A 26,499-nucleotide genomic window follows, 5' to 3' on the forward strand; every position below is an offset into this window, starting at 1 on the left:
ATTTTTTGGTGAAAATAAGGTAGAATTTTTTTTTTAAATTCCAATATTATTTTTTTTCAGCCGTCAAATTTGTAAATCCAACTGAAATTCTAAGATAGTACGGGAATTTCGCCTGAAATCATCAATATTTTGATTTTTAAAGGTGATGCTTTTTTTTTACTTGCTGCTACAACCTTGTGTTCTAGTCTTGTAGGTACATGTCATTCATAATATGAAATTCAATTTAAAACAAAGTAAAATAAACAAATAATTTGTTTTAAAAAAAACCTTAGACTATACTTTGGAAATAGAAATGTCCGACTTGGTTGACAGCACCTTTCATGTTCAGAACTGGAACTAACATCAAAGAACTTTTCATAACACCGTTGTCAGCGAAAATAATTAGAAGCAAACTGTGCTGTAGTCGTTTTTTTTAAAATATTATATATAATATTTTTCTTTAAAAAAAAAAAAAAAGAGAAGAAAGCTCGCTCTTTCAGTTCACACCATGTCTTTGAAAGGTGACAAAACAATCAGCAGGAGTAAGAGAAAGATTAGAGGAACTCCGAATGCTTTATATTGACAGGTTCTTTGTTAAATATTTAATCAATGCAAGAGATGTTGTTTATACTAACGGTGAGCTAGCGATTAGTAAACATATCCGAAAACAAGTTGTTAAAAAAGGGTAAACAACAGAAAAAAACAATCAAATAGGGGAAAAGAAAGAAATAACAAACAGGCAGTTGATACGCAAACATTTAGTAAGCAGAAAATTATTTCCGAAATCCGATTCTTAAAAAAAAAAAATGAAGATTATTTATAGTTAAACAGGGAACAATACTATAAATAGCTACAATTTTTAGCATTAATATTGTGCTTAAACAACCAAATCTGGACGCCACAGTAGCCGAGCGGTTAGAGGAGAGACCAGCAAAGCTAATATGTACGATTGTGCAAGGTAATGGGTTCGATTCCCCGGTCTTAGGCCTTGGATTTTATTTAATATTTAATATGAGAACTTTTCAGTAAAGTATGTTTGCTAGACGCCTCCGTCCACGACACCTAATTCGGTAGGTGGACGTAAAGCCGGCTAGAAAAAATAGGCATTACTTTACTTTACTACTTAATACTTGAACAAATCAAAAGAATATTGTGATAGTATTTTAATGTATTCAGGGTGAACCAGTAAGTTATGTCCATAGGCCTACTGTGTATAATAAATCTGAAGTGGAGTTCAATGAAGTATTGGCCAACTTCATATTTTCCACTGTTCTGGAGTGACGTCAATTTAATTTTTTTTTCTAAAATCATTACTTTTTTGCAATAAAAATGTTATTACTCAAAAAGTTTTAGTCCGAATTCGGATTCTGATGACACTGTTAGAAATTTCCTAAAAGTTGACACCATTTCGAAGCATAAATTATTCTCCAAACAGCCTCGAATCATCCTCCGGAAACTGGGCAAATAAAAGTAATCGTAATTTTTAAGAAAACTTATTAGGCCCTTATGTGATCATTATCAGACCTAGGTGCTGGCACTTTTTATAAAAGTTTCCTTGTTTAATGGGCTTTCAAACGGTATATCATTTTCCAGGATTCCTTTTATCTTCGTATGAGAAATTACGTTTGTTTTTGCAAGAAAACGTGTTCACGAGCACTCAACAGTGTTACTTTATCAAGTTGTTTAATTCGTTGAAAACTCTTTTAGATGGACCAGAAGTCAATTTTTAAAGTAGATTGTCTTAAAATAAGGAAGTCAAAGGTTACAAATTGCATTTTAAACACTTACTTTTGATCTCTCTGAAATATTTGAGAAAATGTTAGGAAATATTTTAAACAAGTACTTAAACAAAAATTCATATAGTTTGTATTTACTCCAAATTACAATTTCACAAAACTGCACTGTTGAAAAAGATAAGAATGTGAATAAGCCTTAACAACCCTTTGAACCCACGAAGTAATCCTTATATCGGAATTAGGTATTAACCAATACAACTAGAGGTCTTACAAATAAACTTCCCTGATCTGTTAGACTTGCTTTTTCAAAATTTTCTATTGTACTCTATTTGAAACTAAGGAAATTAACCTTCGATTATAAATATAGCACTTGTCTAAAATATTTCCTAACATTTTCTCAAATATTTCAGCCGGACTACCTGTTCTTTCTTTACAGACAGCACTGTTAACCTGCGAACAGTGAAGTGTAAAGAACTTCTAGGAAGGCCTGGATTCCTTCCCTAAGAATGGTATTCTTATAGCCAAAATCGAAATGAACTTATCCTAATAATTCTTACTCGTCAACTTAATGAAATCTATTTCCGAAATCTTGAAAATGGACAAAGACCTAATTGGAGGAGCCTGGACATAACAGTGAAAGCCAAACTACTACAGGAAAATATTTCAGTCTACGAAAGAAAAGAAAGTTCAAGTAACATTTTAATTATAAAAACTTATTTTCGAAATAAAGAATTAGAAGCGACTAGTAATGTCCGGCGTGAGATATTACGGAGCATTGAAATAATTTTTTTGTAAGGCCAAGTTTCAATACCAGAAAGATAAACAATATGATCTAACAGTTCCTAAGGCAAAGAGGAAACGAAATAATAATAAAAATTGCATATAAATGAAGGACGTGATAAACTTGAAAGTGTTTATTAATAAGACATTATTAAACAAAAAATAACCTAATTATTCTTTTTAAAAAAATTAGATGGCTTCCTTAAAGTTAGTGTAAAAAGAAGTTAACATTTACCGTTTCATGATTTAAATAAACTCATGGTTTTTTTTTATACTTCATTATGAAAACAAAGAAATGAAGGTTTTCAATTTATAACCTTAACTAAGCAAGGTTAATTATTTTTATATACATACATATATAAAAGTTCGCAGGATTTCACATTGCAATCAGTGATTTCTCTAATAAAGATGAAGTGTGTTGTTTTATTTTGCATCGCAGTAATATTTAGGGCTGCGGTTTGTGATGAAAAATATATTACGAAATATGATGACGTAAACTTGGATGAAATTCTAAACAACGAACGTATCTATGTGAAATATTTCTTGTGTTTGAAAGGCGAAGGTAAATGTACTCCCGATGCTCGGGAATTGAAAGGTAGGTGGTGCCTTAATTCAAATTTTGGTTTTTTTCCTTTACTTTTACAGCTATTATTTTTTTAGTGTGTTCATTCGAAGCAAAATAGAAAGTAGATACAAAATATTTTTTAAAAAATAAGAGCGTCAATATCTGAGATCATTTAATATGAGAACGTTTCAGTAAAGTACGAGGGTCGTTTGAAAAGTCCGTGCAAAGTCAGAGAGATAGCACTACTGGCGCGTATCGAGGTTATGTTTAGTTAGTAGCATCTCTTGGAAGAACACACACCAAGTTACAGCAGATTTCTTTGTATTTGGCATTCGTTTGAAGCGAGGAAGTCGAGTGATTTTCAAAAAATGGACGAAAAAGAATTTCGTGTGTTGATTAAACACTACTTTATGTAAGGCAAAACGCCTCAGGAGACTAAAGAGAAGCTTGATAAACATTATGGTGACTCTGCACCTTCGATTAGAACAGTTTATAAGTAGTTTCAAAATTTGCGGAGTGGCCATATGGGCACAAGTGACGCTGAACGTTCTGGACGCCCTGTTGAGGTTAATACTCCAGAAATCATTGATAAAATCCATGATATGGTGATGGATGACAGAAGAGTGAAGGTGCGTGAGATTGCTAGTGCTGTGGGCATCTCGAATGAACGGGTACATAATATTTTGCATCAACATTTGGACATGACAAAGCTATCCGCAAGATGGGTGCCGCGATTGCTCACGCTTGACCAAAAACGAAATCGTGTGAAGTGTTGCAAGGACGGTTTGCAGCTGTTCCAGAAGAATCCGCAGGACTTTAAGCGTCGTTTCGTCACTGTGGATGAAACATGGATACATCACTACACTCCTGAGACCAAAGAACAATCTAAACAATGGGTTACCAAGGGGGAATCTGCGCCAAAAAAGGCGAAGACCGTTCCTTCGGCCGGAAAGATTATGGCGTCTGTCTTTTGGGATTCGCAAGGAATAATCCTCATCGACTATCTGGAAAAGGGTAAGGTGCATATTATTCATCGTTATTGGACCGTTTGAAAACCGAGCTGCAAGAAAAACGCCCACGATTGGCCCACAAAAAAGTCCTTTTCCATCACGACAACGCACCAGCTCACACCTCAGCAGTCGTGGTCGCAAAATTAATGGAAATAGGGTTCCAACTCGTTTCACATCCCCCCTATTCTCCAGACTTGGCTCCCTCGGACTAGTATTTGTTCCCCAATATGAAGAAATGGCTGGCGGGAAAAAGATTTTATTCAAACGATGAGGTGATTGCAGAAACGAATGGCTATTTTTCAGACTTGGACAAATCCTATTATTCGGAAGGGATCAACAAACTAGAGCAGCGTTGGACGAAGTGTACAAGCCTAAAAGGAGACTATGTTGAAAAATAAAAAAGGTTTACCCCAAAAAATTAAGTAGTTTTTATTTTTGCACGGACTTTTCAAACGACCCTCGTATGTCTGCTAGTCGCCTCCTTCCATGAAACCTAATTGGACGTAAAGCTCGACTGAAAAAATAGGCATTACTTTACTATTTAATACTTGAACAAATCAAAAGAATATTGTGATAGCATTTTAATGAAAAGTATTTAAAGCGTTCGGTGCTTTTTTCAAGTGCACTGCCGGCCATTACTGGGCAATGAGCTGTAAAAAGCTGCTAGTACTTAATTTTGCAACTAGAGCAACTAGTTACTGTCAGTAACTACTATCAATGTAATGGAATTTAGTCCTAATCAGGGACAGGGCAAGAATTCTGTGAGATAAGAGAAAAAAAGAGTTGAAATGAAGAAAATTAATAATAATAAAAAGAATCAGAAGCAATGCAAATACAACTTGAAGAATGTCCAGTATACTCATCGAGGCGAGTTGTCCTCAAGATTAAGAAGATTTGAACTGGGACCGGGACCTATGCCCCACAGCATCGCAGCCACAAGAGGCTTATTGTGCCAGCTCTCTTTTCGGATCTAGTATATGAACCCTCCCCAGCAAAAGAGGTTGAGGACTTCCCCTACTAGTTCTTTTTGCGCTACTATCTCTTTTGGTCTCAAAGAGCCAAAGATTTCATAGCGCAACCACTCGATAGCAATTGAACAACAGGTGAGAGATCGTCTTCTCCTCTACCTGACACAATCTGCACAACGGTTCCGAGCTAATAAGCCCCCACCTTGTACAGAACTGCTTCCTGGATCTACCGTGCCTCTGTGAATAGACCTGTAACCAGAGTAATCTGATTTCTACCCAAACATAGGGTCTCTTTGGCTCTTTGTTTACACAGCCAAGGCATTATAGTCTTGCTGTGTTTCCATGAAACATCACCCAGTTCTTTTCGTGCACCCTCCAGATCCAATCTCTTGAGAGCCGAACGAACCGAGCCCTTGGTAATCCGGGCCGATGAAAGGAGTGTTGGCTCCATTCTTAGTCAGTTGGTCAGCTAGTGCCCTCAAAGTACGCTAACTTTTTGAAATATAAGGAATATTTAAAACTGAACTGTAACGTATTAAAATGGCAAACCGCCAATAAACGAGACTGGATCGCAATGGATATGGAGTCGTTATGTCGGCCCCCCGTTTATTTATTCTAATCCATATTACATAAAAGAATGGCATACGATAGATTTTCTTGAATAAAGTTTGGATCCCTGGTTCCAGAATACGAGAATGTCCCTAAAGGCGTGTAGACGGTGTAAATGTAAGACCTAGAATGCCTAAATATTCTTTAAGGCGTTTTATTAAGCCTATTGCAACGAGTGGGTTCACAAATAGGTACTTAAGTTTACAATCACGTCTTCAAAAAGGTACATTAACGCGATAGGGACATTTTTGGTTAATTTAAAAAATCACAACATTTGAACTCCTGATTTCCTTCAGCATTTCAGCGTAATAAATGAAATCATTTTATGGAATTTAAGAAATACTCAGGGTCTATAATCGTTTCATGAATAATTCGTCATTTCAAACAAACACTACCTCGTGAAAATGAGGAAGATTAAATGAATTATAAAGTTTGATGCAATCACAACCAGCAACTGTGAATGACGTTCAATTAAACTGCTGCCATTCTAGCTTGACAATGGAAGGGAGATTAGCTCGGAATTCACCATTAAATTTCTTTGGATTCCCTAAAATTCCAAGGAAAATGTTTCATAAATTTGAGACATTAATTTTTTAGCGATTTAAATTCAATTTATAAAAAAATTATTCAAAATCAGTAGGCGTTTCTTTTCATGAAGTAAGAAGTAATTTTAAGTCAATGAATTTGTAGGTATCTCTTAGGTCAGCGTTTCCCAACCATTTTTGGCTCGCGTACCACTTGGTAGTACATCATGCTAAATTGTACCACTTCGTAAAAATGATTGTGTGCTATTTTCTTATAAACTTTGTAACGTGTAAGATCTTAGTTTTAAACCTTTTAAACAAATGACAGATTTACAATTCCATACTAAAACCCGCCTGGACGTACAGTATTGAACTGTGGGGTTCAACGAAACGCTCCAATCTTCAACGAATTCAATCTCTTCAGTCTAAAATTCTCCGCACTATCGTTAAACAGCTCCATTTTACGTTTCAAATCTAACCATCCACACAGACCTGGAAATTCCTGGTTTGTAGGTCCAGGTTGCACGAACTCGCTACAAAAAGTTTTTATCAGAACTTGCACTCTCATTCCAATCCTCTTGTCCGCCATTTATCATCTCATCACCATCCAGATCATCCTCCCAGACGATTAAAATCAGCCAGCGGCCTCGCGATTTTCTCTCTTCTGAAGAGAGTAGCTAATCCTAGAGAAGACTTAGGGAGTGTTCTTATCACTGGGTAACTTCTCCCCTCAATTAGTTAGTTCGATGTCAGTTATTGTCATTGTTACTTATAGCGTGTCTAGCGCTGGTCTAACTTTACAAATAAATTAAAAGAAAAAAAAAACTGTTAAATAATTAAAAGTGAGTACATATTTTTATCTTCAAAATTATTAATTAATTTACAAGTTCTTCTTTAGGATTATTATATTTGTGCCCAAATCGTCTAAATTAATATCTTCGAAGCATTCAACTACCTGTAAGTACCAATTAAATTTAATGTTACTTGGATAGAGCTTACTCATTACAATCCAATCTCTTTAAGCAGATCTTTACATAGTTTTCATTCAAGCTCTGTCACATGATACTTCTATTAAATTTTCGTTATCTTTTATCGATAATGATGTAGCTTTTCCTAAATTTTCTTTATAGAAGGGGTTTGAATTCCAATTATCATTTGTGTTTTCGGGTTTTGGAAAATACTCCATGAAAGACAATTTTAATTCTGTTAAATGTGCTATTATATTTTCTCGTATATCTTGAGACTGACAAACCTTGTGACTGTACATATTAACAACTTTACTGCATATTATAATTCATTAAAATAGTTTTTATGATTTAATTTTTTTTTAATTTTATATGTCCGCCATTATTGATTATTTTTCGCGAACCACCAACCAGCAACTCGCGTACCACAGGTTGGGAAACGCTGTCTTAGGTTAATCTAAACAAATTACAGAATTCATTACAGAAAATTACTTTTGTAAGGCGAACCAAAAGTACGCCTCTCACAGAAATATATATTCCACCCAAATTATGTTTCTATTTATTTATAAACAACTATTTGAAGAAATGATTTCGAAATCTATTAAAATCTTCCATTTTTTTTTTCCAGTATCGCTTCCAGATGCTTTGCGAACTAGATGTGAGAAGTGTTCAGAAAAACAAAAGATTGGAAGTGAGAAAATTCTCAGATTCCTATTGGAGAAAAAGCCTGCTGATTATTTAGAATTAGAGAAAATCTATGATTCTGATCGCAAATACAGGAACTTGTACAAAGAAGAAGCTGATAAAAGAGGTCTTAAATTTCCAGATAAATAGGATTTCAAGGCAAAATGTTATTTAATTATTCTTTAACAACTTATCTAATAAATTGTATTTAAAATTGGAAATAAAATTGTTGTATTCTCATTTAAAAAAGATTAAAAGTTTAATTTTCTTAAAAATGTTAATTACGAATTTATATTATAGGGAAGGGATTAGCTATGCCGTTAGCGTACTGGACTCCCACGCGGAGGTCCTGGGTTCGAATCCAGCTGCTGACCCTTAGATTTTCTCTTCCTAGGAGCTTCTTACAGCTCACTGTCCGGTATCGGTCAGTGTTTGCTGTTCGAGAGAACACTGCCTGGAGGCCGGCAGTGCACTGAAAAAAGCTCTGGGCGCCAATAACCTTAGATGTTGACGCGCCCTAATGTCATTAAAAAAAAAAAATTACGCATTTATAAATAAAGACAAACGAGTCACTGAATTCGCATAATAATGGTGACCATCTGAGAATCCAGTCGAGGGTTACTTTTACGATAAAGTTAAGGCTGGACCAAGAAGATTTATTTTCTGATCCAGACACCTTGTTTTTGATTTGAGATGGAGAAAATTTACAAGCAAACGTAATAAACGGAAGTAATTTAGAATTACTTTCTGCATGCCCAGATTAACCATTATGGGATGTTGGGAAAGATCTAAAATAAATAAATAAAATAAAAAAAATAAAAATAAACAAATAATTAAAAACGAATTTGCAACTAAATTTGATTTATATTTCTTTAGCTAGCAAACAGAATCTAATGCAACTTCTCAGACTTACCAAATGATAATTATTAATAACATTTAAATTTTGTGATTCTTTTTGAGATTGATGAGGAATTCAAATTCAATAAAATATAGAGTTTTTTTTCAGAAACTTTTTAAAAAAACTTAAGAAGGAATTATTTCTAATCCATTAGGAGAGTTCCTATTCTTCGAAATCCATTATATTATTGATATACCTAATTCCTAATCCTCATTCCCGATTCCATTAGAATGATGAAATAGAGTAAAAAGAAAATATTAATACCTCCAAATGAATCCTCTTTGTAGAGTTAAATTACCAAACAATAGATTAATTAAGTTGAAAGCTTTAATTTAGAATGTAAAGTGGACTCTCCAATATTACAAAAGCTTCTGTTTTATAAGCGGTAATATGAAAGCAATGACAATTAGCATTTTCTCCACTGAAGATCAGGTTGTTGGGAACATATATAATATTTAAAACGATTCATTCTCTTAACAGCTCAAGTTTAATTGAGAATTATTATTATTATTATTTTTTTTTTTTTTTTTTTTTTTCGGCGCATCGACGACTGTGGTCATTAGCGCCCCTAGAGCTGCGTTCTTTTCTCGAACTAGGATGGCACATGTCTCTCCACCCGATTAGCGTCCAACCAATGTCTCATCCAGTGAGGCATGGCGGAGCCCCGGGTAATCCGACCTAGGTCCACACTTCCCTTCATAGGTTATCGGTCCAGCCGACAAGAGGGAGTGCGGGTACCCAGTAGTGCCATCCTCTTCTTACCCAACTCATTCGTCTTGTCTCAATTTTATTTACTAGCTAAAGGCTATTTGCATCTATATCCTTTCCTAAACTATCCTAGCTATCAGTTCTGAACTGTGGGGTGTAGTACTCTTATAAATATTCCTACACCCCTTAAAATATACTAAGCCTAGCAATATGTACAATATTTACACTCATTCATACCTACATTCTTCTTAATTGAAACATTCATGCTTATAAATACATTTATGCTTATAAATACACTCTCGCTGATAAATACACTCACGCTGATAAATACATTCACGCTGATAAATACATTCATGACTACTGATACATTCATACTTCGTCCATCCAGAGGGGAGAGTACTCGATATTCCTCTCCCCTTTTGTTAAACTAACCTATTAGCTAACCTAACTATTAAATAACCTAATCCTAAATTTTATGGTAAAATTGAATTTCCTTCAAAAATGCAAATAGCCTTTTTTTGTGAGAAGACCCTATTTCTAACACTGCACGCAAATCATCTGGCAGACCTGCTTGAGCTCTATGTTGACGCAGGGTCTGGCATTCTTCCAACACATGTGCCACAGTTAGCCTTTCATTGCACCATGAGCACCTCGGTCTTCTAGCCCCAATGAGGAGATGCCCATGGGTCACTCGAGTGTGCCCAATCCTCAGCCTCGTGATTATAACCGACCCTCGCCGCGGGAGATTCTCGACTTGCCTGGTTCTTACTAAAGGCTTCACGTCTTTCAATTTATCACTCGTGAGGTTCCACAGATTCTGCCATTTACTTATCATGACCTCTTTCATTAGTATTTTCAGATCATTAGGGCACACTGGAATGACCACATCCACATTCCCGGAGGCCGCACTTTTGGCCGCTCTATCAGCCACCTCGTTGCCGGAAATGCCTATGTGGCCTGGCACCCATACAAAGACCACCTTTAATCCCAGTGAAGAAAACTTCAGCAGTATTTCAAAAATCTTCATAAGCATTGGGTCAGTCGAAAATTTGTCCCGGAGAGCCTGTATTGCACTTAGAGAATCGGTTAGCACTAGTGCCCTTTTATAGTTTTTTTCCGAGATTAGTTTTAAGGCCTGCCATATAGCGAACATTTCTGCTGTGTACACTGCAGCGTAGTTCGGAAGTGTCCAAGTCTTGGTGATTCCTTCCGTGTAAACAGCACATCCTACACCGCTGTCAGTTTTTGACCCATCTGTAAAAATGGGACGGTGGTCCATATAGTAGTTTAATATTTCTAATAGTTTCTGCCTGTAGATAAAGGGAGGTGTCTCACTCTTTTTTTGAACTGACAGATCTATGCGTACGCTTATGGGGTTTATCAGCCAAGGAGTATAAGGAGCAAAGCCCAGCGGTTCTACCGGGCCTAGTTCCAACCCCTCTGCTTCTAGGAGGCTTTTGGCTCTTACCCCAAAAGGCCGCGTCCGCGTTCTTTGTTCTCGGAATTGTTCAGTCAAAGGGCTCTCAAATATGGGTTTAAACAACGAATGTGTCGGCTTTCCCCATATTCCGGCGTAGTAAGTCAACGTTAACTGCTCTCTCCTAAGTTGAGGCGGCAGTAAACCCGACTCCACGTAGAGGCTCTGCAGGGGGCTCGTGCGAAAGGCGCCCGTAATTAATCTTATCCCTTCATTATAAATCCTGTCTAGTATCGTAAGACGTGACTTGCGCGCAGAACTGTATATTGGAGCTCCATAGTCCAATTTCGAGCGGGTGAGGCAAATAAATATTCGTTTTAGTATTTCCCGCTCAGTACCCCACTTGTAACTCCTTAAAAGTTTTAAAATATCTAGGGTTTTTTTTGGCCTTAGCATATGTTAGATCCAGATGTTCTGCCCAATTAAGTTTGCAGTCGAATATGAGGCCTAAAAAGCGAATACTTTCTTTATACTGTATTTGTATGCCGTCCAGATACAAAATTGGTGGATCATGGTCATGCCTCAATCGGCAGAAATGGAGGCAAACCGTTTTCTCTTTTGAAAATTTGAAGCCTTTTTTCGATGCCTCGTTAGCTACTTTATCTATCGCCTGCTGTAGAGCAGTGCCAACCTCACTCAGGTTATCTCCCGCGAGGTAAACCGCAAGATCGTCTACGTATAGAGACACCCGAGCAGGCTCCTCCACAGCATCGGCCAAACAATTTACCGCCACCAAGAATAATGTTGTGCTAAGGACTGACCCTTGCGGTATCCCATTTTCCAGTTCAATGGGGGTTGATAACACTGTTCCTAGACGTACGCGGAACATTCGAGATTTTAAGAATTGTTGGAGGAACCTGGGTAGGTTCCCTCTTAACCCCCACTCCTGGCACTTCCGCAGGATTGCAAATCTCCATGTTGTGTCGAATGCTTTTTCAAGGTCAAAGAATACGGCGAGCACATGTTGCCTGCGGATAAAGGCATTTTGGACATAAGTTTCTAGTTGACACAACTGATCCAAGGTGGAGCGGTTCTTACGGAATCCTGCTTGATTATTGTTGTATAGACCTCGGGTTTCAAGCAGGTAGACTAATCTATAGTTTACCATTGCTTCGAGGACCTTACTTAGGCAAGAAATCAAGGAAATGGGCCGATAACTCGAGGGATTACTGGGGTCTTTTCCCTCTTTTAGGATAGGAACAATGAGGAATTCCCGCCAACTATCAGGATACTTTCCACTCTCCCATATGATGTTGTACAGTTTAAGGAGTTGCTCCTTTTCAGCGATACCTAAGTTTTTTATCATTGCATGCGGTATGCTGTCCTCACCTGGAGTGGTATCTCTGGTTTTCTTTAAAGCATGTTCCAGCTCTTCCATAGTCAACGGGGAACTGCACGCCTCGCCACAGTCAGTTTCGAAATCAACTGGCTGTAGCTCCATCTCAATTGAGAATTATTGTTATTATCCTGCATTATACATACAGGAGGGTTCTTTAATATGGACTACATTGTAAAGGAATGACTATAATTGTTGATAGAACAAATTTAATAACAAACGAATTGCTTGCAAAGAACAAGAAGAAATTTTCAAAAATTTACTTGGAATTATAGAGCAATGGCAATTTTAATTATTTCTAGCATTTTTCCACAATTTGCACTTGCCATTTTCAAGTTAATTTTCACTTGCTTACATTTGATTACCAAATCAAAGTCATTTATTAGCAACGTGAATCATAAATTAAGTTTTAAATTTTAGATTAAAACATGTGTACTTGTGGCTATTATGGCTGTGTCGTCTGCATATGTACAGAGTAGTGTAGAGGGTTGTACAGGTATGTCTGATGTGTACGATAGAGAACGGGGCCTTCGTCAGCTTCATACAAGTTACAGCCACACTTACACAAAATAGAATCCTGGGCCAAGAAGTGGCGGATTAAAATGAATTCACAGAAATGCCAGAGTATGCCACGTTTACTCTCCGGCGGAGCTGCTGTCCACCTGTCCTCTTCAACATATTATACAACACTATCCTCAAACCTATGTGGACTTACGGACTAGAGCTGTGGGGTTCAGCCAAACCTACAAACATACGGACAGTACAAAACATTTCAGTCAAAACTCCTCCGACAGATAGCTGACGCTCCTTTCTAAGGTGACTAACCTAACTCTTCACAACGACAACCTCAACATTCCCTTCATAGACCAACTCGCCAAGACTAAATACCAAAAATTCCATACTACTCTCTCGACTAGTTCTAATCCTCTTGTACTGTCTCTCGCTTCCTCTGACATCCCTAATACACCTCGCCGACTGAATCGCCAGTGGCCCCGCGACTTCCTTGTAGTCTAAAGGCCTAAACGCCATTATTCTCCTATCTCTCCTCCCCGTATTCTCCTCCTCCATTCCCCTCTCTCCTATAGAGAGTGCTACCGCTGGGTAGCTTCTCTCCTCCTGCTCTCCTCCCGCACCATTTCATCGCTTTCTCCATATTTACTTATTGTATACAATGTCTACAGATTGTAAATTACAAAATAAATTAAAAAAAAGAAAAGATTAAAACATTAGTTTTAGACTAGATTTTCTGATCGATCGATTGAATTCATTTAAAATTACTATAGAATACCTAAATATTGTTTTCTGAGACAATTAAGACGGGAGGCAAAAGAGCCGCGGAGACCCCGGGTTCGAATTTAGTTGACAGCTCTTAAATTTATTTTATATATTTATTTGTGCTTCTTATTTCTCACTAACTAGTGATGGACATTGTTATCTTAACACGAGAAGATTTATTCTATATTATAAGTAAATAAGATATAAAGAAGATGTAAATATGATGCGTGAAGAGCAGGAGGAGAGAAACTACCTAGCGGTAGTTTTCTCAACAGGATATCGATGCTGACGATGATCTTAAGATCTCAAGGAAGTCCCGGAGCTACTGGTGACTCAGTCGGCGTTGTGGGTTGTGAATAAAAATTTATTACTAAAATATTTGAGAAGGGAATAGCTCAGAGAAAAATCTTGCTGACCAATCAAATGAACGAATTATTTATAAAAAAAAAAAAAATGGCCGAACAAAAAGATTAGTTCATTGATTGGCAGATGAAGAGAACCATTTCATCAAGACAAATCCTTTACCTCCGATTCAAACAACCAACAATACTCATTAAAAATAAAATCGCTTTAATATTATATACCTTCAAATATGATTGGTGGAGGTATACGTTTGATGGTGCTTTTCTGAAATTATGTTTGTTGAATAGTGAACTACTGAATGGTAGCGAATGGATAACATGTTTTTAGTAAAGGGAATATTTTGTGCAAAGTCTATGCAATAAAGTATACAGAATATGTTAGTGTTGATGTTACAAACAACAACTGCAATATTATTCAGTTCAGTACTGCAAAACTAACTCTCTATTAATATGTGCGGAATGTTTGGGTTCTTCAGCTTTGATCATCTGAGTGTATTAGCCGTTTGATAGACATCAGAAGAGGAGTTTCTTTATTATTCATGCGCTCATCCGTGCTAAACTTTCATCATAAACGTGTACATGTCAGCCATCACTGAAGCTGGGCTTTAATTTATCCTGTTTATAATTGAATTCCATTTTATGATCTATCTTCTGTTTGTTTTCAGTTCATCAAACGACAGACCAATATGAGAGAGTGCTAACCATGGATCTATCAAACCTTTACCCCTTGTGGGGAAGATAATATAGCTCTACTTCTATTCCTCTTCGTTGAAGTTACATTTGTCACGATTCACAGGGTTTTCTTTAATGGCATTTTCCTATAAACTCTGCTTGGAAGGTATCAGGAATAAGATATGCTGATTCAAGCATCATTATCAAATAATTACAAATAAACCTAAATCCACACTTGCTACAGCGATAGAAATGCATCAGGTATTAAAAAGCCGTGCTTAAAACTAGAGAGCGCATAAAGCATCTTGGAATACAACCCCAATTATTTAAAGCTCCCCAATTATTTAAAATAACACCAAATTTTTGTTTTATCAACGGATAATAAGTGAGCGACTGAATGAGCGTTTCCAACTTTACTGCATTCGGGCCAGTAACTTGCCCAAAGTATATTGCTCCTCATTAAAAAGATTAAGAATGGAGTTACTCGAGAATTTAAGAGCCCTAGCGTCAATAATGGTATTGAATAATTGGGCTTCGAACTTACTTTATGACATCACTGAATCTCTTAGCATCTTCATTGACGACTCATCGAGAATGGAGTACAGTTTGACTTGCATGGGATCTCAATTGTAGCATTAAATAAAATGAGAAGGCTCATTGTTTGGCGAAATCAGCAGCCAAATTATCTCAGCCGGTGAGATGCATTTCGTTACAAACGAAAGCGGTTGGCATGTTGTTGAAGAATCTATCAGGAAATAGAACAGTAGCCTGCCAACCTTTAAATCACCAGCCAACACTATCTTATCCTCAATCTGTACAGAAATGGACTGTGTTCTCTCTTAGGCCGGCCCATGATGGGAGACCATCTTGTTGAGTGTGGAGCACTTTAATACCAATTCCAAGTGTCGAGCTCTCAGCCTGAGCGAATTTATATTCGGCTGCAAGGCGTCTTGTAGAAACGCCAATTATGCTAGGTATTAAAAGAAATTTTGACGTGCAGTTCAGACCTTTCACCCTATTTATTTCTTAAATCATTATTGATATTTCATAATTTCTATTGATATTATACTTTTTCTAACTCTAGGTTTTTTGTATTTGTAAAGAACCGAAGAATAACAAGATGGAGGAAAAAGAGAACGCTTCCGCGCAGGTGCTAAAAGGTGATGGGTAAATTCTTTTTTTTTATTTTTATAAATACTCGGTTCTGTCAGAGTGTAGCGACTAGACAGGGTTGGGGTCAACATTGTTAAAGGCATTGCTTATGTGGTCTTGTTAGTTACAGACACTTGTTACCGTGGATATGTTCAGAGTTCAACATGTCTTATTCAACCGTGTGCTGGTTTTTTTTTTCATCTCTTTCTAAGCCTTGTTATGCCGATACAGATTCTCTCTATAAAATTGTTATTTCATACAAGACAATCCTGGGGATTCATCCTTCATTTTAAACGAGATCCTATCTCTAAAGAAATAATTGATAATGTTCATTACATAAATGAAGAATAAGATTGATTTAATCCTATTTTTTAACTACTATTTTTTAAAGTAATCGCAGTTGTCAAACTATAAGAAGTCACTAAATTCACTCACAATTTGCAAGTCTATTTTACCTAACGGTTTACAACCCTTTGAGGGCTAAAATTTGTTCAAAATTTTGATGAAAGGCACAACGCTTTATCCACAAATGTCCTGTTTAAGTATTTTCCTTAAAATATCATTAAAATTTGCAATAAAATTATTAATTATAAAATAATTTGCGTAAAAACCAACAGATTAATGACTGAATTGTTTTTTACACATTAATACCAAAATAGAACTAAAAATAAAGCATTACAAAAACAAAAAAGCTTAAAAAACAATTTGGGGAAACAATAACGTTAATTAAGGGAAGGGATTAGCTATGAGGTTAGCATACTGGACTCCCACGCGGAGGTCCCGGGTTCGAATCCAGCAGCTGACCCTTAGATTTTCTCTTCCTAGGAGCTTCTTACAGCTCACTGTCCGGTGATGGACAGTGTTGTCTGTAACGAGAGAACACTGTCCGGAGGCCGGCAGTGCACTGGAAAAAGCTCCGAGCGCTAATGACCTCAGCTGTTGATGCGCAAAAAAAAAAAAAAAAAAAAAAAAAAAAAAAAAAAAAAAAAATAACGTTAATTTATAACTCATAGTCGATTAAAAAATAAAAATTGGTTAAAGAATTCATTTAGGCTTAAGAATCAATTCCAAACATTAATCTGAGAGAATGGGAATTGATGCAAACATCAATCTGAGCATGTATGCTAATTATGAACTTAACAGTCGAATAAAAAAAAAATCAAAGAATACATCAAAAAAGCTTAAAAAACAATTTGGGGAAACAAAAATGTTAATTTATAACTCATAGTCGATTAAAAAGATAAGATTAATGAATAAATCATAAAGGTTTAGGAATCGATTCCAAAAATCAATTAGGGGGGATCGATGAATGCTATATTTTTGTCTTTAATTGCCATTCACAATTTATCGAAAAAAAAAATGAAATTAGTAAATATTTATTACAAAATTTTGAGCTGAAAGAAAATTTAAATTGTGTAAACTGTGTAAATTTTGTAAATTGAGAAACTTTTCTTACCCTATAGTAAAATTTCATTGCAGAACTGTAAATTAATATGACTCGAAAATTAATTTTAGTAAAATAAAAATGGAATTCATATTAATCACATTGTTAATTATATTTTCTTCTTAAAATTTCACAAAGAATATTCGCGTTTGTGGGGAAAAAAAAAAAAAACTAGGTCCCACCGAGATTTGAACTCGGATCGCTGGATTCAGAGTCCAGAGTGCTAACCATTACACCATGGGACCTTGGTGAACGCTGGCTGATAGCTAGCATTTGTAGCTTTGTCTTACTTCTAATTGATACTTAAAATTTGTAGTTTTTTTACATTTTATTTTTTAACATCTATTAATTATAAAGACGTGTGTAGTGTTTAAAAGGTACTAATAACAAAACAGAATAACAATAAAAGAAAGTAACATTAAATTCTAACGAATTGATCTGATTAAATTTTCATATTTAATTATAGAAAGTGATTAATTCAAAAATTAGTTACTTAATATTTATATATTCCTTATAATGCCATTCAAGAAAAATAATGTTGCGTAATTTTTCAATTAATGTAATTTCAAAAAATTACAAAACAAAAAATTGAGAAAATATTTTTTCGACGTAAACCTTGTATTACCTTGTAAACCTTTTTTTTTTTTTTTGAGATGGGAGAAGAATAAAAATTACCCACTTTTCTAAATTATAATAAAAATAAAATATACATGAGTATCAAAGTTTGCGGATCTTGTTAGTACCATATTGCCGGCACAGGTCCCATGGTGTAATGGTTAGCACTTTGGACTTTGAATCCAGTGATCCGAGTTCAAATCTCGGTGGGACCTAGTAATTTTTTTCTCTCCCCCCCCCCAAAAAAAACCACCCAAAAAGTACTTTAATATCGGATATAATTTATTTGTAATAGATACTGGTTTATGTAAAAACAGAATTTTCCTGGTCATCTCTTATTATATTATATATTGTTTTATTTATTCACGAGATATACGATGATACCTTGAACATTGATTTGAGTCTCTGATAAAGTTCGTTTCAGATCAATCATTCTTTTCTAAAAATTGTTACATTAAAAAACAAACCAAAAAATTGTAATAATTAATTGTAGTAATTAATATTTAAAACACCTTTACGTGGGATTTACATAGTTAATTTACTATTACTAGCCAGGTCCCATGGTGTAATGGTTAGCACTCTGGACTTTGAATCCAGCGATCCGAGTTCAAATCTCGGTGGGACCTTACTATTTTTTTTTTTTTTTTTTTTTTTTTTTTTAATTTTCTTGTAAACTTAAACATTTCATGATTAATTTTTAATGTTTTTATATGAGAACATGTGATTATAATTAATTTATTATTTCCTCCCTGTCTACATGTTTGGGCCTTATTGTTTATGTAATTAAAGAAACTTTTTCAAATAATTTTGCAAATACATTCTTCATCGTGAAATTTTACGTATTTATTATAATTAAATTGTCTCTATACTAACTATCCCACAATGTTTTTTACAAAATCGGAATTTATAGCATTTTATTTAATTACTTAACTTAAAATTACAAACGAACGTAATTTGTAACTAAAATTACAGTGTAAAGAATCAGTTTTCAGCCTGATAACATTATAAATATTTTTTTCAAATGGAAATATTGAAATTTAAGGTAATATTGAAAATCATTTTTGAGATTCCTTATAAAACTTAACCTTTTTCAATACAATAAAATTGAAAAAACGAAGTACTTAATGTACTGACTCCCAAACAATTAGACGGGTTTTTATCTTTAATTTTGTCCGTCGCATCAAGCCTGTTTATCGTTTCTCTAGCCGTTTAAGTGACGGTAACTGATTCATCTATATCCTATAATCGATGTAAGTCCAAAAACCGGTATTGGTTTCAATAAACTTCAGCTCTATAGCGGATAAAAATCAAAGATATTATCAAATACTTCGGACCGGACCACATTTTTCATCAGGGTTTTAAGCTATTTTTGGGGGGGGGGTATTTTATTAAAACGAAAAATTTTATCAGAAGTTTTAAGTGCTAAAAAATGATGAAATGATGAAGGTGTTGGCTGTATGGTGAAAAGCCAATGCAAAAAATAATAATAATAATAATAATAATAATAAGGCGCTAGGGAAGGGATTAGCTATGAGGTTAGCATACTGGACTCCCACGCGGAGGTCCCGGGTTCGAATCCAGCAGCTGACCCTTAGATTTTCTCTTCCTAGGAGCTTCTTACAGCTCACTGTCCGGTGATGGACAGTGTTGTCTGTAACGAGAGAACACTGTCCGGAGGCCGGCAGTGCACTGGAAAAAGCTCCGGGCGCTAATGACCTCAGCTGTTGATGCGCCAAAAAAAAAAAAAAAAAAAAAAAAAAAATAATAATAATAATAATAAGGTGCTAGGGAAGGGATTAGCTATGAGATTAGCATACTGGACTCCCACGCGGAGGTCCCGGGTTCGAATCCAGCAGCTGACCCTTAGATTTTCTCTTCCTAGGAGCTTCTTACAGCTCACTGTCCGGTGATGGACAGTGTTAACTGTAACGAGAGAACACTGTCCGGAGGCCGGCAGTGCACTGGAAAAAGCTCCGTGCGCTAATAACCTCAGCTGTTGAAGCGCCAAAAAAAAAAAAAAATAATAAGGTACTAAAACGTCCCACTGATTTACAAGCCTATTTGAAACTTATTATAAATAGAAAATGGCAAGTTCAGTGGGACAACATTAATGAAAAACTAAAAGATATAAGGCCACGTGTGCTAAATGCTAGAGTCGAGAATTACCCGCGGCATGAATCAGTGATTCTAACAAGGCTAAGGATTGGTCATACACGTCTGACACATGGGTACCTCCTCATTGCCGAAAGAAGGCCGAGGTGCCCGAGATGCCGAGAAAGGCTGACAGTGTCACACGTGTTGGAAGGGTGTCAGGCACTGCGAACACAGAGAGAAACAGCAGGCCTGCCACATGACAAGCGCGCTATCCTTCAAGAGGGTTCTCCTTACATCAGGAGGCTATTTACGTATCTAAAACATATCAATTTATATTTTAAAATTTAGGTTAGTAATTAGGTTAATCTATAGTTTAGTCCTTTTAAAGGGGAAAGGAATATCGAGTACTTTCCCCTAGTGTAATATGCTTAGGATGAGTGTATTATATATAGGTGAGAATGTATTTATTAGTATGAATGTATTTATTGGTACGAATGTATTTATTGCCGTGAATGTGTTTATTAGTTTGAATGTATTTATTAGCGTGAATGTATTTAGTGACATGAACGTATTTATTGGCGAGAAAGTCGTATGTATGTTTAGGTTAGGTTTTTTATCCCGGGGTTGAAAGAAATTTTATACCAGTATTTCAACCCCATTAGGTTAATTATATTTAGTTCTACTTTATTTTAGGATGTGCAGGAATATTAGTTCAAAGTACTGCACATCCAACTTCTAGTAGAGTAAATAGCCTCCTCGGACTTAGTATCAGTAAAGCCCAAGCAAATAGTAAACATAGAAATTATAATACTTTTGGTTTTGCCTACAATAAATATAATAGAAAACATTTAAAATTATTAATTCAGATTTAGATATGTATTATAAAAGTTAGTTGATTTAAGGGATGACACAATTATATTCCACACTCCCTCTCGTCGACAAGGTCGATGAAATAAGAGGGGATGTGTGGAAACAATTTTGCAGACCCAGGCTCCACCCTACCTTGTTAAGCAAGGTGTTGTGATTGGAAGCTATGGGTCTGCACATGTGTCATCCCAGCTCCAGTAGTATAATGAAATAAGAAGAGCTAAGAAAGTGGGCGCTAATGACCAAGAAGTCGATGCGCCGAAAAAAAAAAAAAAATAAGGTGCTAAAAATGGACGCCATAATAAGAATTTGGCTAAAATTAGTCAAGCAAAAGTACTCATTTAATGGATCAATTTTTCAAAAATAATTCTTTTCTTTTAAACCACTGGTATACCAGTGGCGACTTGCTGGTTAATGGTGCACGAAAAATAATCAGTAATGGCGGACATAAAAAATAAATAAAAAATTAAAGCATAAAAATATAGAAACGTTTTTTCCTATAATTCATAAAAAATATTTTAATCAATAATATCATACAATCAAGTTGTTAATATGTACAGTAATAAGGTTGGTCAGTCTCAAGATATACGAGAAAATATAGTGGCACATTTAACAGGATTAAAATTGTCTTTCATAGAGTAATTTCCAAAACCCGAAAACACAAATGATAATTGGATTTCAAACCTCTACTTTATAAAGAAAATTAAGGAAAAGCTACATCATTATCGATAAAAGATGAAGAAAATTTAATAGAATTATCATGTGACAGAACTTAAATGATAACTATGTAAAAATCTGCTTAAAGAGACTGGATTGTAATGAGTAAGCTCCTATCCAAGGAACATTAAATTTAATTGGTACTTACAGGTAGTTGAATGCTTAAAAGAAATTAATTTAGAAGATTTGGGAACAAATATAATAATCCTAAGGAAGAACTTTGTAAATTAATTAATAATTTTGAAGAGAAAAATATGTAAGCAATATTTAATTACAGTAAAAGCTTTTTATTCGCGTGGTATATGTTCCATAAATATGCCGCGAATACAGAAACCGTGAATACGGAATGGTAATTTATATGGGATTATAGGGGATACGTTCCTAGGTGACAAAATGAAAAAAAACATTTATATAAAAAAATCAATTTAATTGAAGTTTTTGAACATTTTGATTAATTATCTTAAGGCTTAGGCAATGGTTTGAAGAATTTTGTAATTTTCTCTTGCTTGGCAGTTTTTAAACCTTTTGTTTGCAGTCAAAGTTTGAACTTGCCACTACAACTACCATCAGGTTCTTTAAAATGAGCGTAAAGATACTTTGCCTTCACCCGGACCATTGGACCACTCAGGGGCACCCTTTTTTGGATGCGGTCTTCGATCCATAATGACAACGCCACTTCCATTTTTTCTATTGCTGGATCATGAACAATTGCTTTCATTCTGTGCGTTTACATTCTCAAAAACACCGATCGCGGCGAAGGCGGCTTATGTCAAAGTCCTCGGCGATATCATTTAACAACATACTTTAGGCAAAGTTGTAATAAGATATATTTTACTTTTTTTATTAGTCCATTTGACGGCATTTACAAAGGATATTGGGTTGGATACCTATTGGAATCCTTTTATTATCATTGTGTACTTCCGCGAATATCCGCGAATATAGGAATTGGTCGCATTTTTTTAATCCGCGAATAGTGAAAACGCGAATGAAGGAAGCGCGAATAAGGAGCTTTTACTGTATTTAAAAAAGTTTTAAAACTAAGATCTTACACTTTACAAAGTTTATAAAGTGAACATGAACTTAAACTCCTTTGTAACAGATACTTTGTATCTCTATATAAATAAAGATAATAATAATAAAATAACACATTTCACAAAATACAATCATTTTTACGAAGTGGTACGATTTAGCATGATTTTACTACCAAGTGGTAAGCGAGCCAAAAAAAGAGGTTGGGAAACGCTGTTTTAAACAACTACTTTAAAAAAAACAAAAAAAAAACTGAACTTTATGATTGTGGGAAGGTAAAGGTAGTGGTTTGGCCTTGTTGACCTTTATTCTCCATTTGTGAAACCAGGGTTCAAGAATATGATTATTTAAAACCCGAAAATGTTATTAAGGGTTCTTTTGAAGAAGGTATGTATGTAGATGCCATTTTCAGTGTTATTGTTCTATTCAATTCGTATCTATTAAGTTGCTATCTTTTGAGTATTGTTAAAGGTGATTAAATTATTGTTAAATTTAAGTTTGAAGGCTATCGCTCTACCAGAAGATTCTCTTTACCTAGTAGATAGTTCACTATCTCAAAAAGTGATTCCTGGGTTATTCTATAGCTCAATAACTACTTATTAGTTAAGATTAGGCTTCTGTGTAAAATTAAATTCTTATTTAAGGTACAATTTTACAAACTATAATGTTTGTAAGAACTGAAATGGGTCAAATATTCAATGGTTGAAGAATATTGATTAGTAACTCTTTGAGGACGTCCTGTCATTTTGTTTTTTTCCCTTTTCTTAAGAGGAATAGCTGCGGTAGAATTCACTTGATTTGGATAACCACAATCCGATCTTGCAGTAAATCAGCTTATGGTTCGGCATCATATCTCCTTTGATATGAAATCACTCGACCGATTTATTCTGAATCCAATTGCTAGTTCCTTAGAAAAAACCCAAAACTTTGCACTGAAAGTTTCAACCCAGAATTTCTTAGGAGTATAATCGGCTCTTTTGTCCAAATCACTGCTATTTCCTAAGAGAGAAGACAAAGTAAAACAATAAAATGCTTTCTACTCTGTTTAAGAAGAAGATACCATTAGGTTCTTCGTTCTTAATTCGTAAAAATGTTAAATGTAACTCTACCTTACTTCTTCTTCGAGTTCACAAAGTAAGTACAACTAAGAGAACAGAACGTCAAGAATGTCAGACATCTTGAAGAAGTTAATTCTTTCAGAAATTACAATGACAATATATGAAGAACTCATTTATTTGTAAGCGCTTTATTCCGTATTTTTATTTTTATTTTTTTACAGAGAAAAGAATGGTAGCATTTCGAGTATTTATTATAAAAATAAAAATGTGAGAAAAAAAAATAAAGTAACCTTAACTGTCAACATATTTTTATTTTGCTTAAATGAAAGAAATGTTTAATTCCAAGCAATCAACTTAGAGAAACAAAACAAAACAAAATATTTCGAGAGTTAAATTCTCTGAGAGACTTAAATACCATAGAAATACTCTTTTAATTAAAGATAATTAACTAAAAAAGTATGTGAAGGAATGAAAAAAAGAACTAAAATAACCAGAGTCCGACAAAGTGATTCAAACAACATTTTAGCAACACTTTGATTGCAACACACCGACAATCACAACTTAAGACAAGTTGTCCTACCAACTTTGGGCGTGCGGCAAGTTGAAGAAATGAGAATACTCGGAGTAAAGCAAGTGGTTGATTAAGAAAATAATTGAAGCAAAAAAAAGCAGGGTAAGGGGAAAAAACCAATGTAAATACAATCTCTAATTGACTATGCTGAGAACTTGTACAGACAACTTCTTGTAATGATTAAATACTCTTTTTGCTATACTTATTCATTTGCTCGTTTTGGTGTTGAAAGCGATTCAGTCCGACAAACATGACTGCTATGTAGTATGAATCTCCTAACAGTGCAATACCACTTGTTGCATTGTGAGCTGTTTGTTAGTTAAGATCTTCATACCAATAAACATACTTCTTAGAAACTCTAGGGATCAATGTGTTGATAAAAAAAAATTATGCTATAAAACGCAATTAGAACAACTATTGCTAGAACAATAATTACAAAACAAATCTTTCGATCTGAGCTAAAAAGATTGTCTCCTCTTCCATTAAGTTACTGGACAAAATCAGTCCGCACTCTTACTAAAATTATAGTTCAAAAGTAAGCCAATTATCCTTGAATATCCTTCAATAATACTGCAGGAAACAATGTGCTAAAATAAATCACCGTTTTGAAGTCTATATTGAAGCGCTTCAAAAATCTGTACCAAGCGTTCTTATAATTTATTATTTTTACACAAAATGAGAGAGGTTTTATAAATTGATTCACAGTAATTAATTTTTTATTTTCAAAAATGAAGCTGTTTAATGTGACAGACACTTAAAAAGTTGAGAATATTAATTAGTACTTTGCATTATTTGGCGTATAAATAAATTAAAAAAATCTTTGCACCAAAAGAATGTACCTAGTAGTGTGGCGGTCATAAACATATTCTATAAAATTAAGAATTATATTACAAGTTAAAGTTTTCTTTAAATAAAAATGGCCACAATGAAGTAAATTAAATACACAATTAAGAAAAGCAAATAATAAGAAACAAACGACTACAATCAAGTTTCTAGATTAATTCTAACTTGATGTTATTACTAATGTTATTTATTTGCACGTAAAATAACTTCTATAACTGTTTTTTTTTGTTTCTCTGAAAAACTTGTTTACCCTAACACAAACGCTGGAATGGGATAATAGTTATGTAATAATGTTTATTTTATAGTCAACCATCTTTCATTTGATAGACTAAGATAGGGAACGAGTGTCAGAAAGCAGTTTTATGATAGTTTAATGTATAACAGCTATAAAAACGATGGTAATAAATTACTATTTCCCTTATTTCTTCCTTTATTGATTTCTTTTATTATTATTGACGATAGTTCACTTGTCCCAGGCAAATTAATATGATAATAACATTTTATCTAAATATAAATTGATTTAATATGTTAATCAGTTCAAGGCTACAACTAACTCAAGATTTGATTTCATTTTTATTAAACAATTTTTATTAAATTAAACATTTATCACTTTATTGCCCTACTAATAAATGGCTTTTATAATTTTAAACTGATTAAATGAATCATTTTTTTAATAAGAGTAATGGTTTTAATTCAAATTAATATGCGGCTTTACTTTGATAAATTTTTTCAAATCTATTATTCGTAAAACTTAGTTCTAGCTTAAACTTAGTTTCTATTATATGTAAAACTTAGTTCTAGCTTAAACTTAGTATCTAAAACTTAGTATCTATTATTCGTAAAACTTAATTCTAGCTTAAACTTAGTATCTAAAACTTAGTATCAATTATTCGTAAAGCTTAGTTCTAGCTTAAACTTAGTATCTAAAACTTAGTATCAATTATTCGTAACTAAGTTAATTTTAATATTATTGTAGGAATATTTTAGAAAAATAAAAATAGTTTAAGAAATATTATTTTTAAAAAAAGTAAAAGTAACGCCTTTATTTTTTAGACTGGCTTTACGGCTCTACCAAATTACGGGCCGTAGACGAAGGCGACTAGCAAACGTACTTTACAATCAATTCCCTAATTATCAATATGGAAGACTCTTTTCAAGCAATTTTCAAGCAATGGACAAGAAATTAGAGATTGCCCTTTCATTAATTTATTTTTACATAAATTATTTTTGCAAGTGAAAATGTAAATTAGCTCGAGTCTACTGTTCTTCAAAAATAATTAAGAAATGAAACAAAGCATCAAGAACCATTCATTCCTGTTTTACGTAAAAAAAATCCTTCACAATTTATAAATGAGGCATCCGAAGCGAATGTTGCTTGGTTTGATTTCTTATATTATTCCCTTTACTCCTATAACATAGGTATTACGATTGTGTCAAGAAGCCGTCAAAGATGAAAAGTTAATGGTGCCATTACCAAGGTAAAGAACTGGCATTCCTAGGATGCAATTCTGTTCATTCAGGTCGGAGTATCTTTACAGATTTTTTTTTATAGGTGACATCT

At 34.4% G+C, this 26,499-nt stretch overlaps 1 protein-coding gene and 3 non-coding genes across 4 annotated transcripts; 3 read left to right on the top strand and 1 right to left on the bottom strand.

Annotated features, from left to right (window-relative positions):
- The first annotated feature begins 2,859 nt into the window (after positions 1 to 2,859).
- Positions 2,860 to 8,054, top strand: LOC141458166 (ejaculatory bulb-specific protein 3-like). The gene is made up of 2 exons (XM_074135800.1): positions 2,860 to 3,090; positions 7,765 to 8,054. The coding sequence occupies exons 1-2, from the start codon at positions 2,904 to 2,906 to the stop codon at positions 7,968 to 7,970; spliced, it is 393 nt and encodes a 130-aa protein (XP_073991901.1). The 5' UTR covers positions 2,860 to 2,903; the 3' UTR covers positions 7,971 to 8,054.
- Positions 8,055 to 17,317: 9,263 nt separating this feature from the next.
- On the bottom strand, positions 17,318 to 17,389 carry TRNAQ-CUG (transfer RNA glutamine (anticodon CUG)). The gene has a single exon. It is a non-coding gene; the product is annotated as a tRNA-Gln (tRNA).
- Positions 17,390 to 17,902: 513 nt separating this feature from the next.
- On the top strand, positions 17,903 to 17,974 carry TRNAQ-UUG (transfer RNA glutamine (anticodon UUG)). Its single transcript has one exon. It is a non-coding gene; the product is annotated as a tRNA-Gln (tRNA).
- Positions 17,975 to 18,313: 339 nt separating this feature from the next.
- Positions 18,314 to 18,385, top strand: TRNAQ-UUG (transfer RNA glutamine (anticodon UUG)). The gene has a single exon. It is a non-coding gene; the product is annotated as a tRNA-Gln (tRNA).
- Positions 18,386 to 26,499: the final 8,114 nt, after the last annotated feature.

Source organism: Rhodnius prolixus, unplaced genomic scaffold (genome assembly GCF_049639745.1).
Source record: "Rhodnius prolixus isolate KJV_2025 unplaced genomic scaffold, Rpr scaffold_5, whole genome shotgun sequence".
Lineage (NCBI taxonomy): Eukaryota > Metazoa > Arthropoda > Insecta > Hemiptera > Reduviidae > Rhodnius > Rhodnius prolixus.

Excerpts from the sequence above, each read along its gene's own strand:
- LOC141458166 (XM_074135800.1), top strand. The coding sequence starts at position 2,904 with ATGAAGTGTGTTGTTTTATTTTGCATCGCAGTAATATTTAGGGCTGCG. Across the intron at positions 3,091-7,764 it reads CGATGCTCGGGAATTGAAAG|TATCGCTTCCAGATGCTTTG; the intron begins GTAGGTGGTGCC and ends TTTTTTTTCCAG.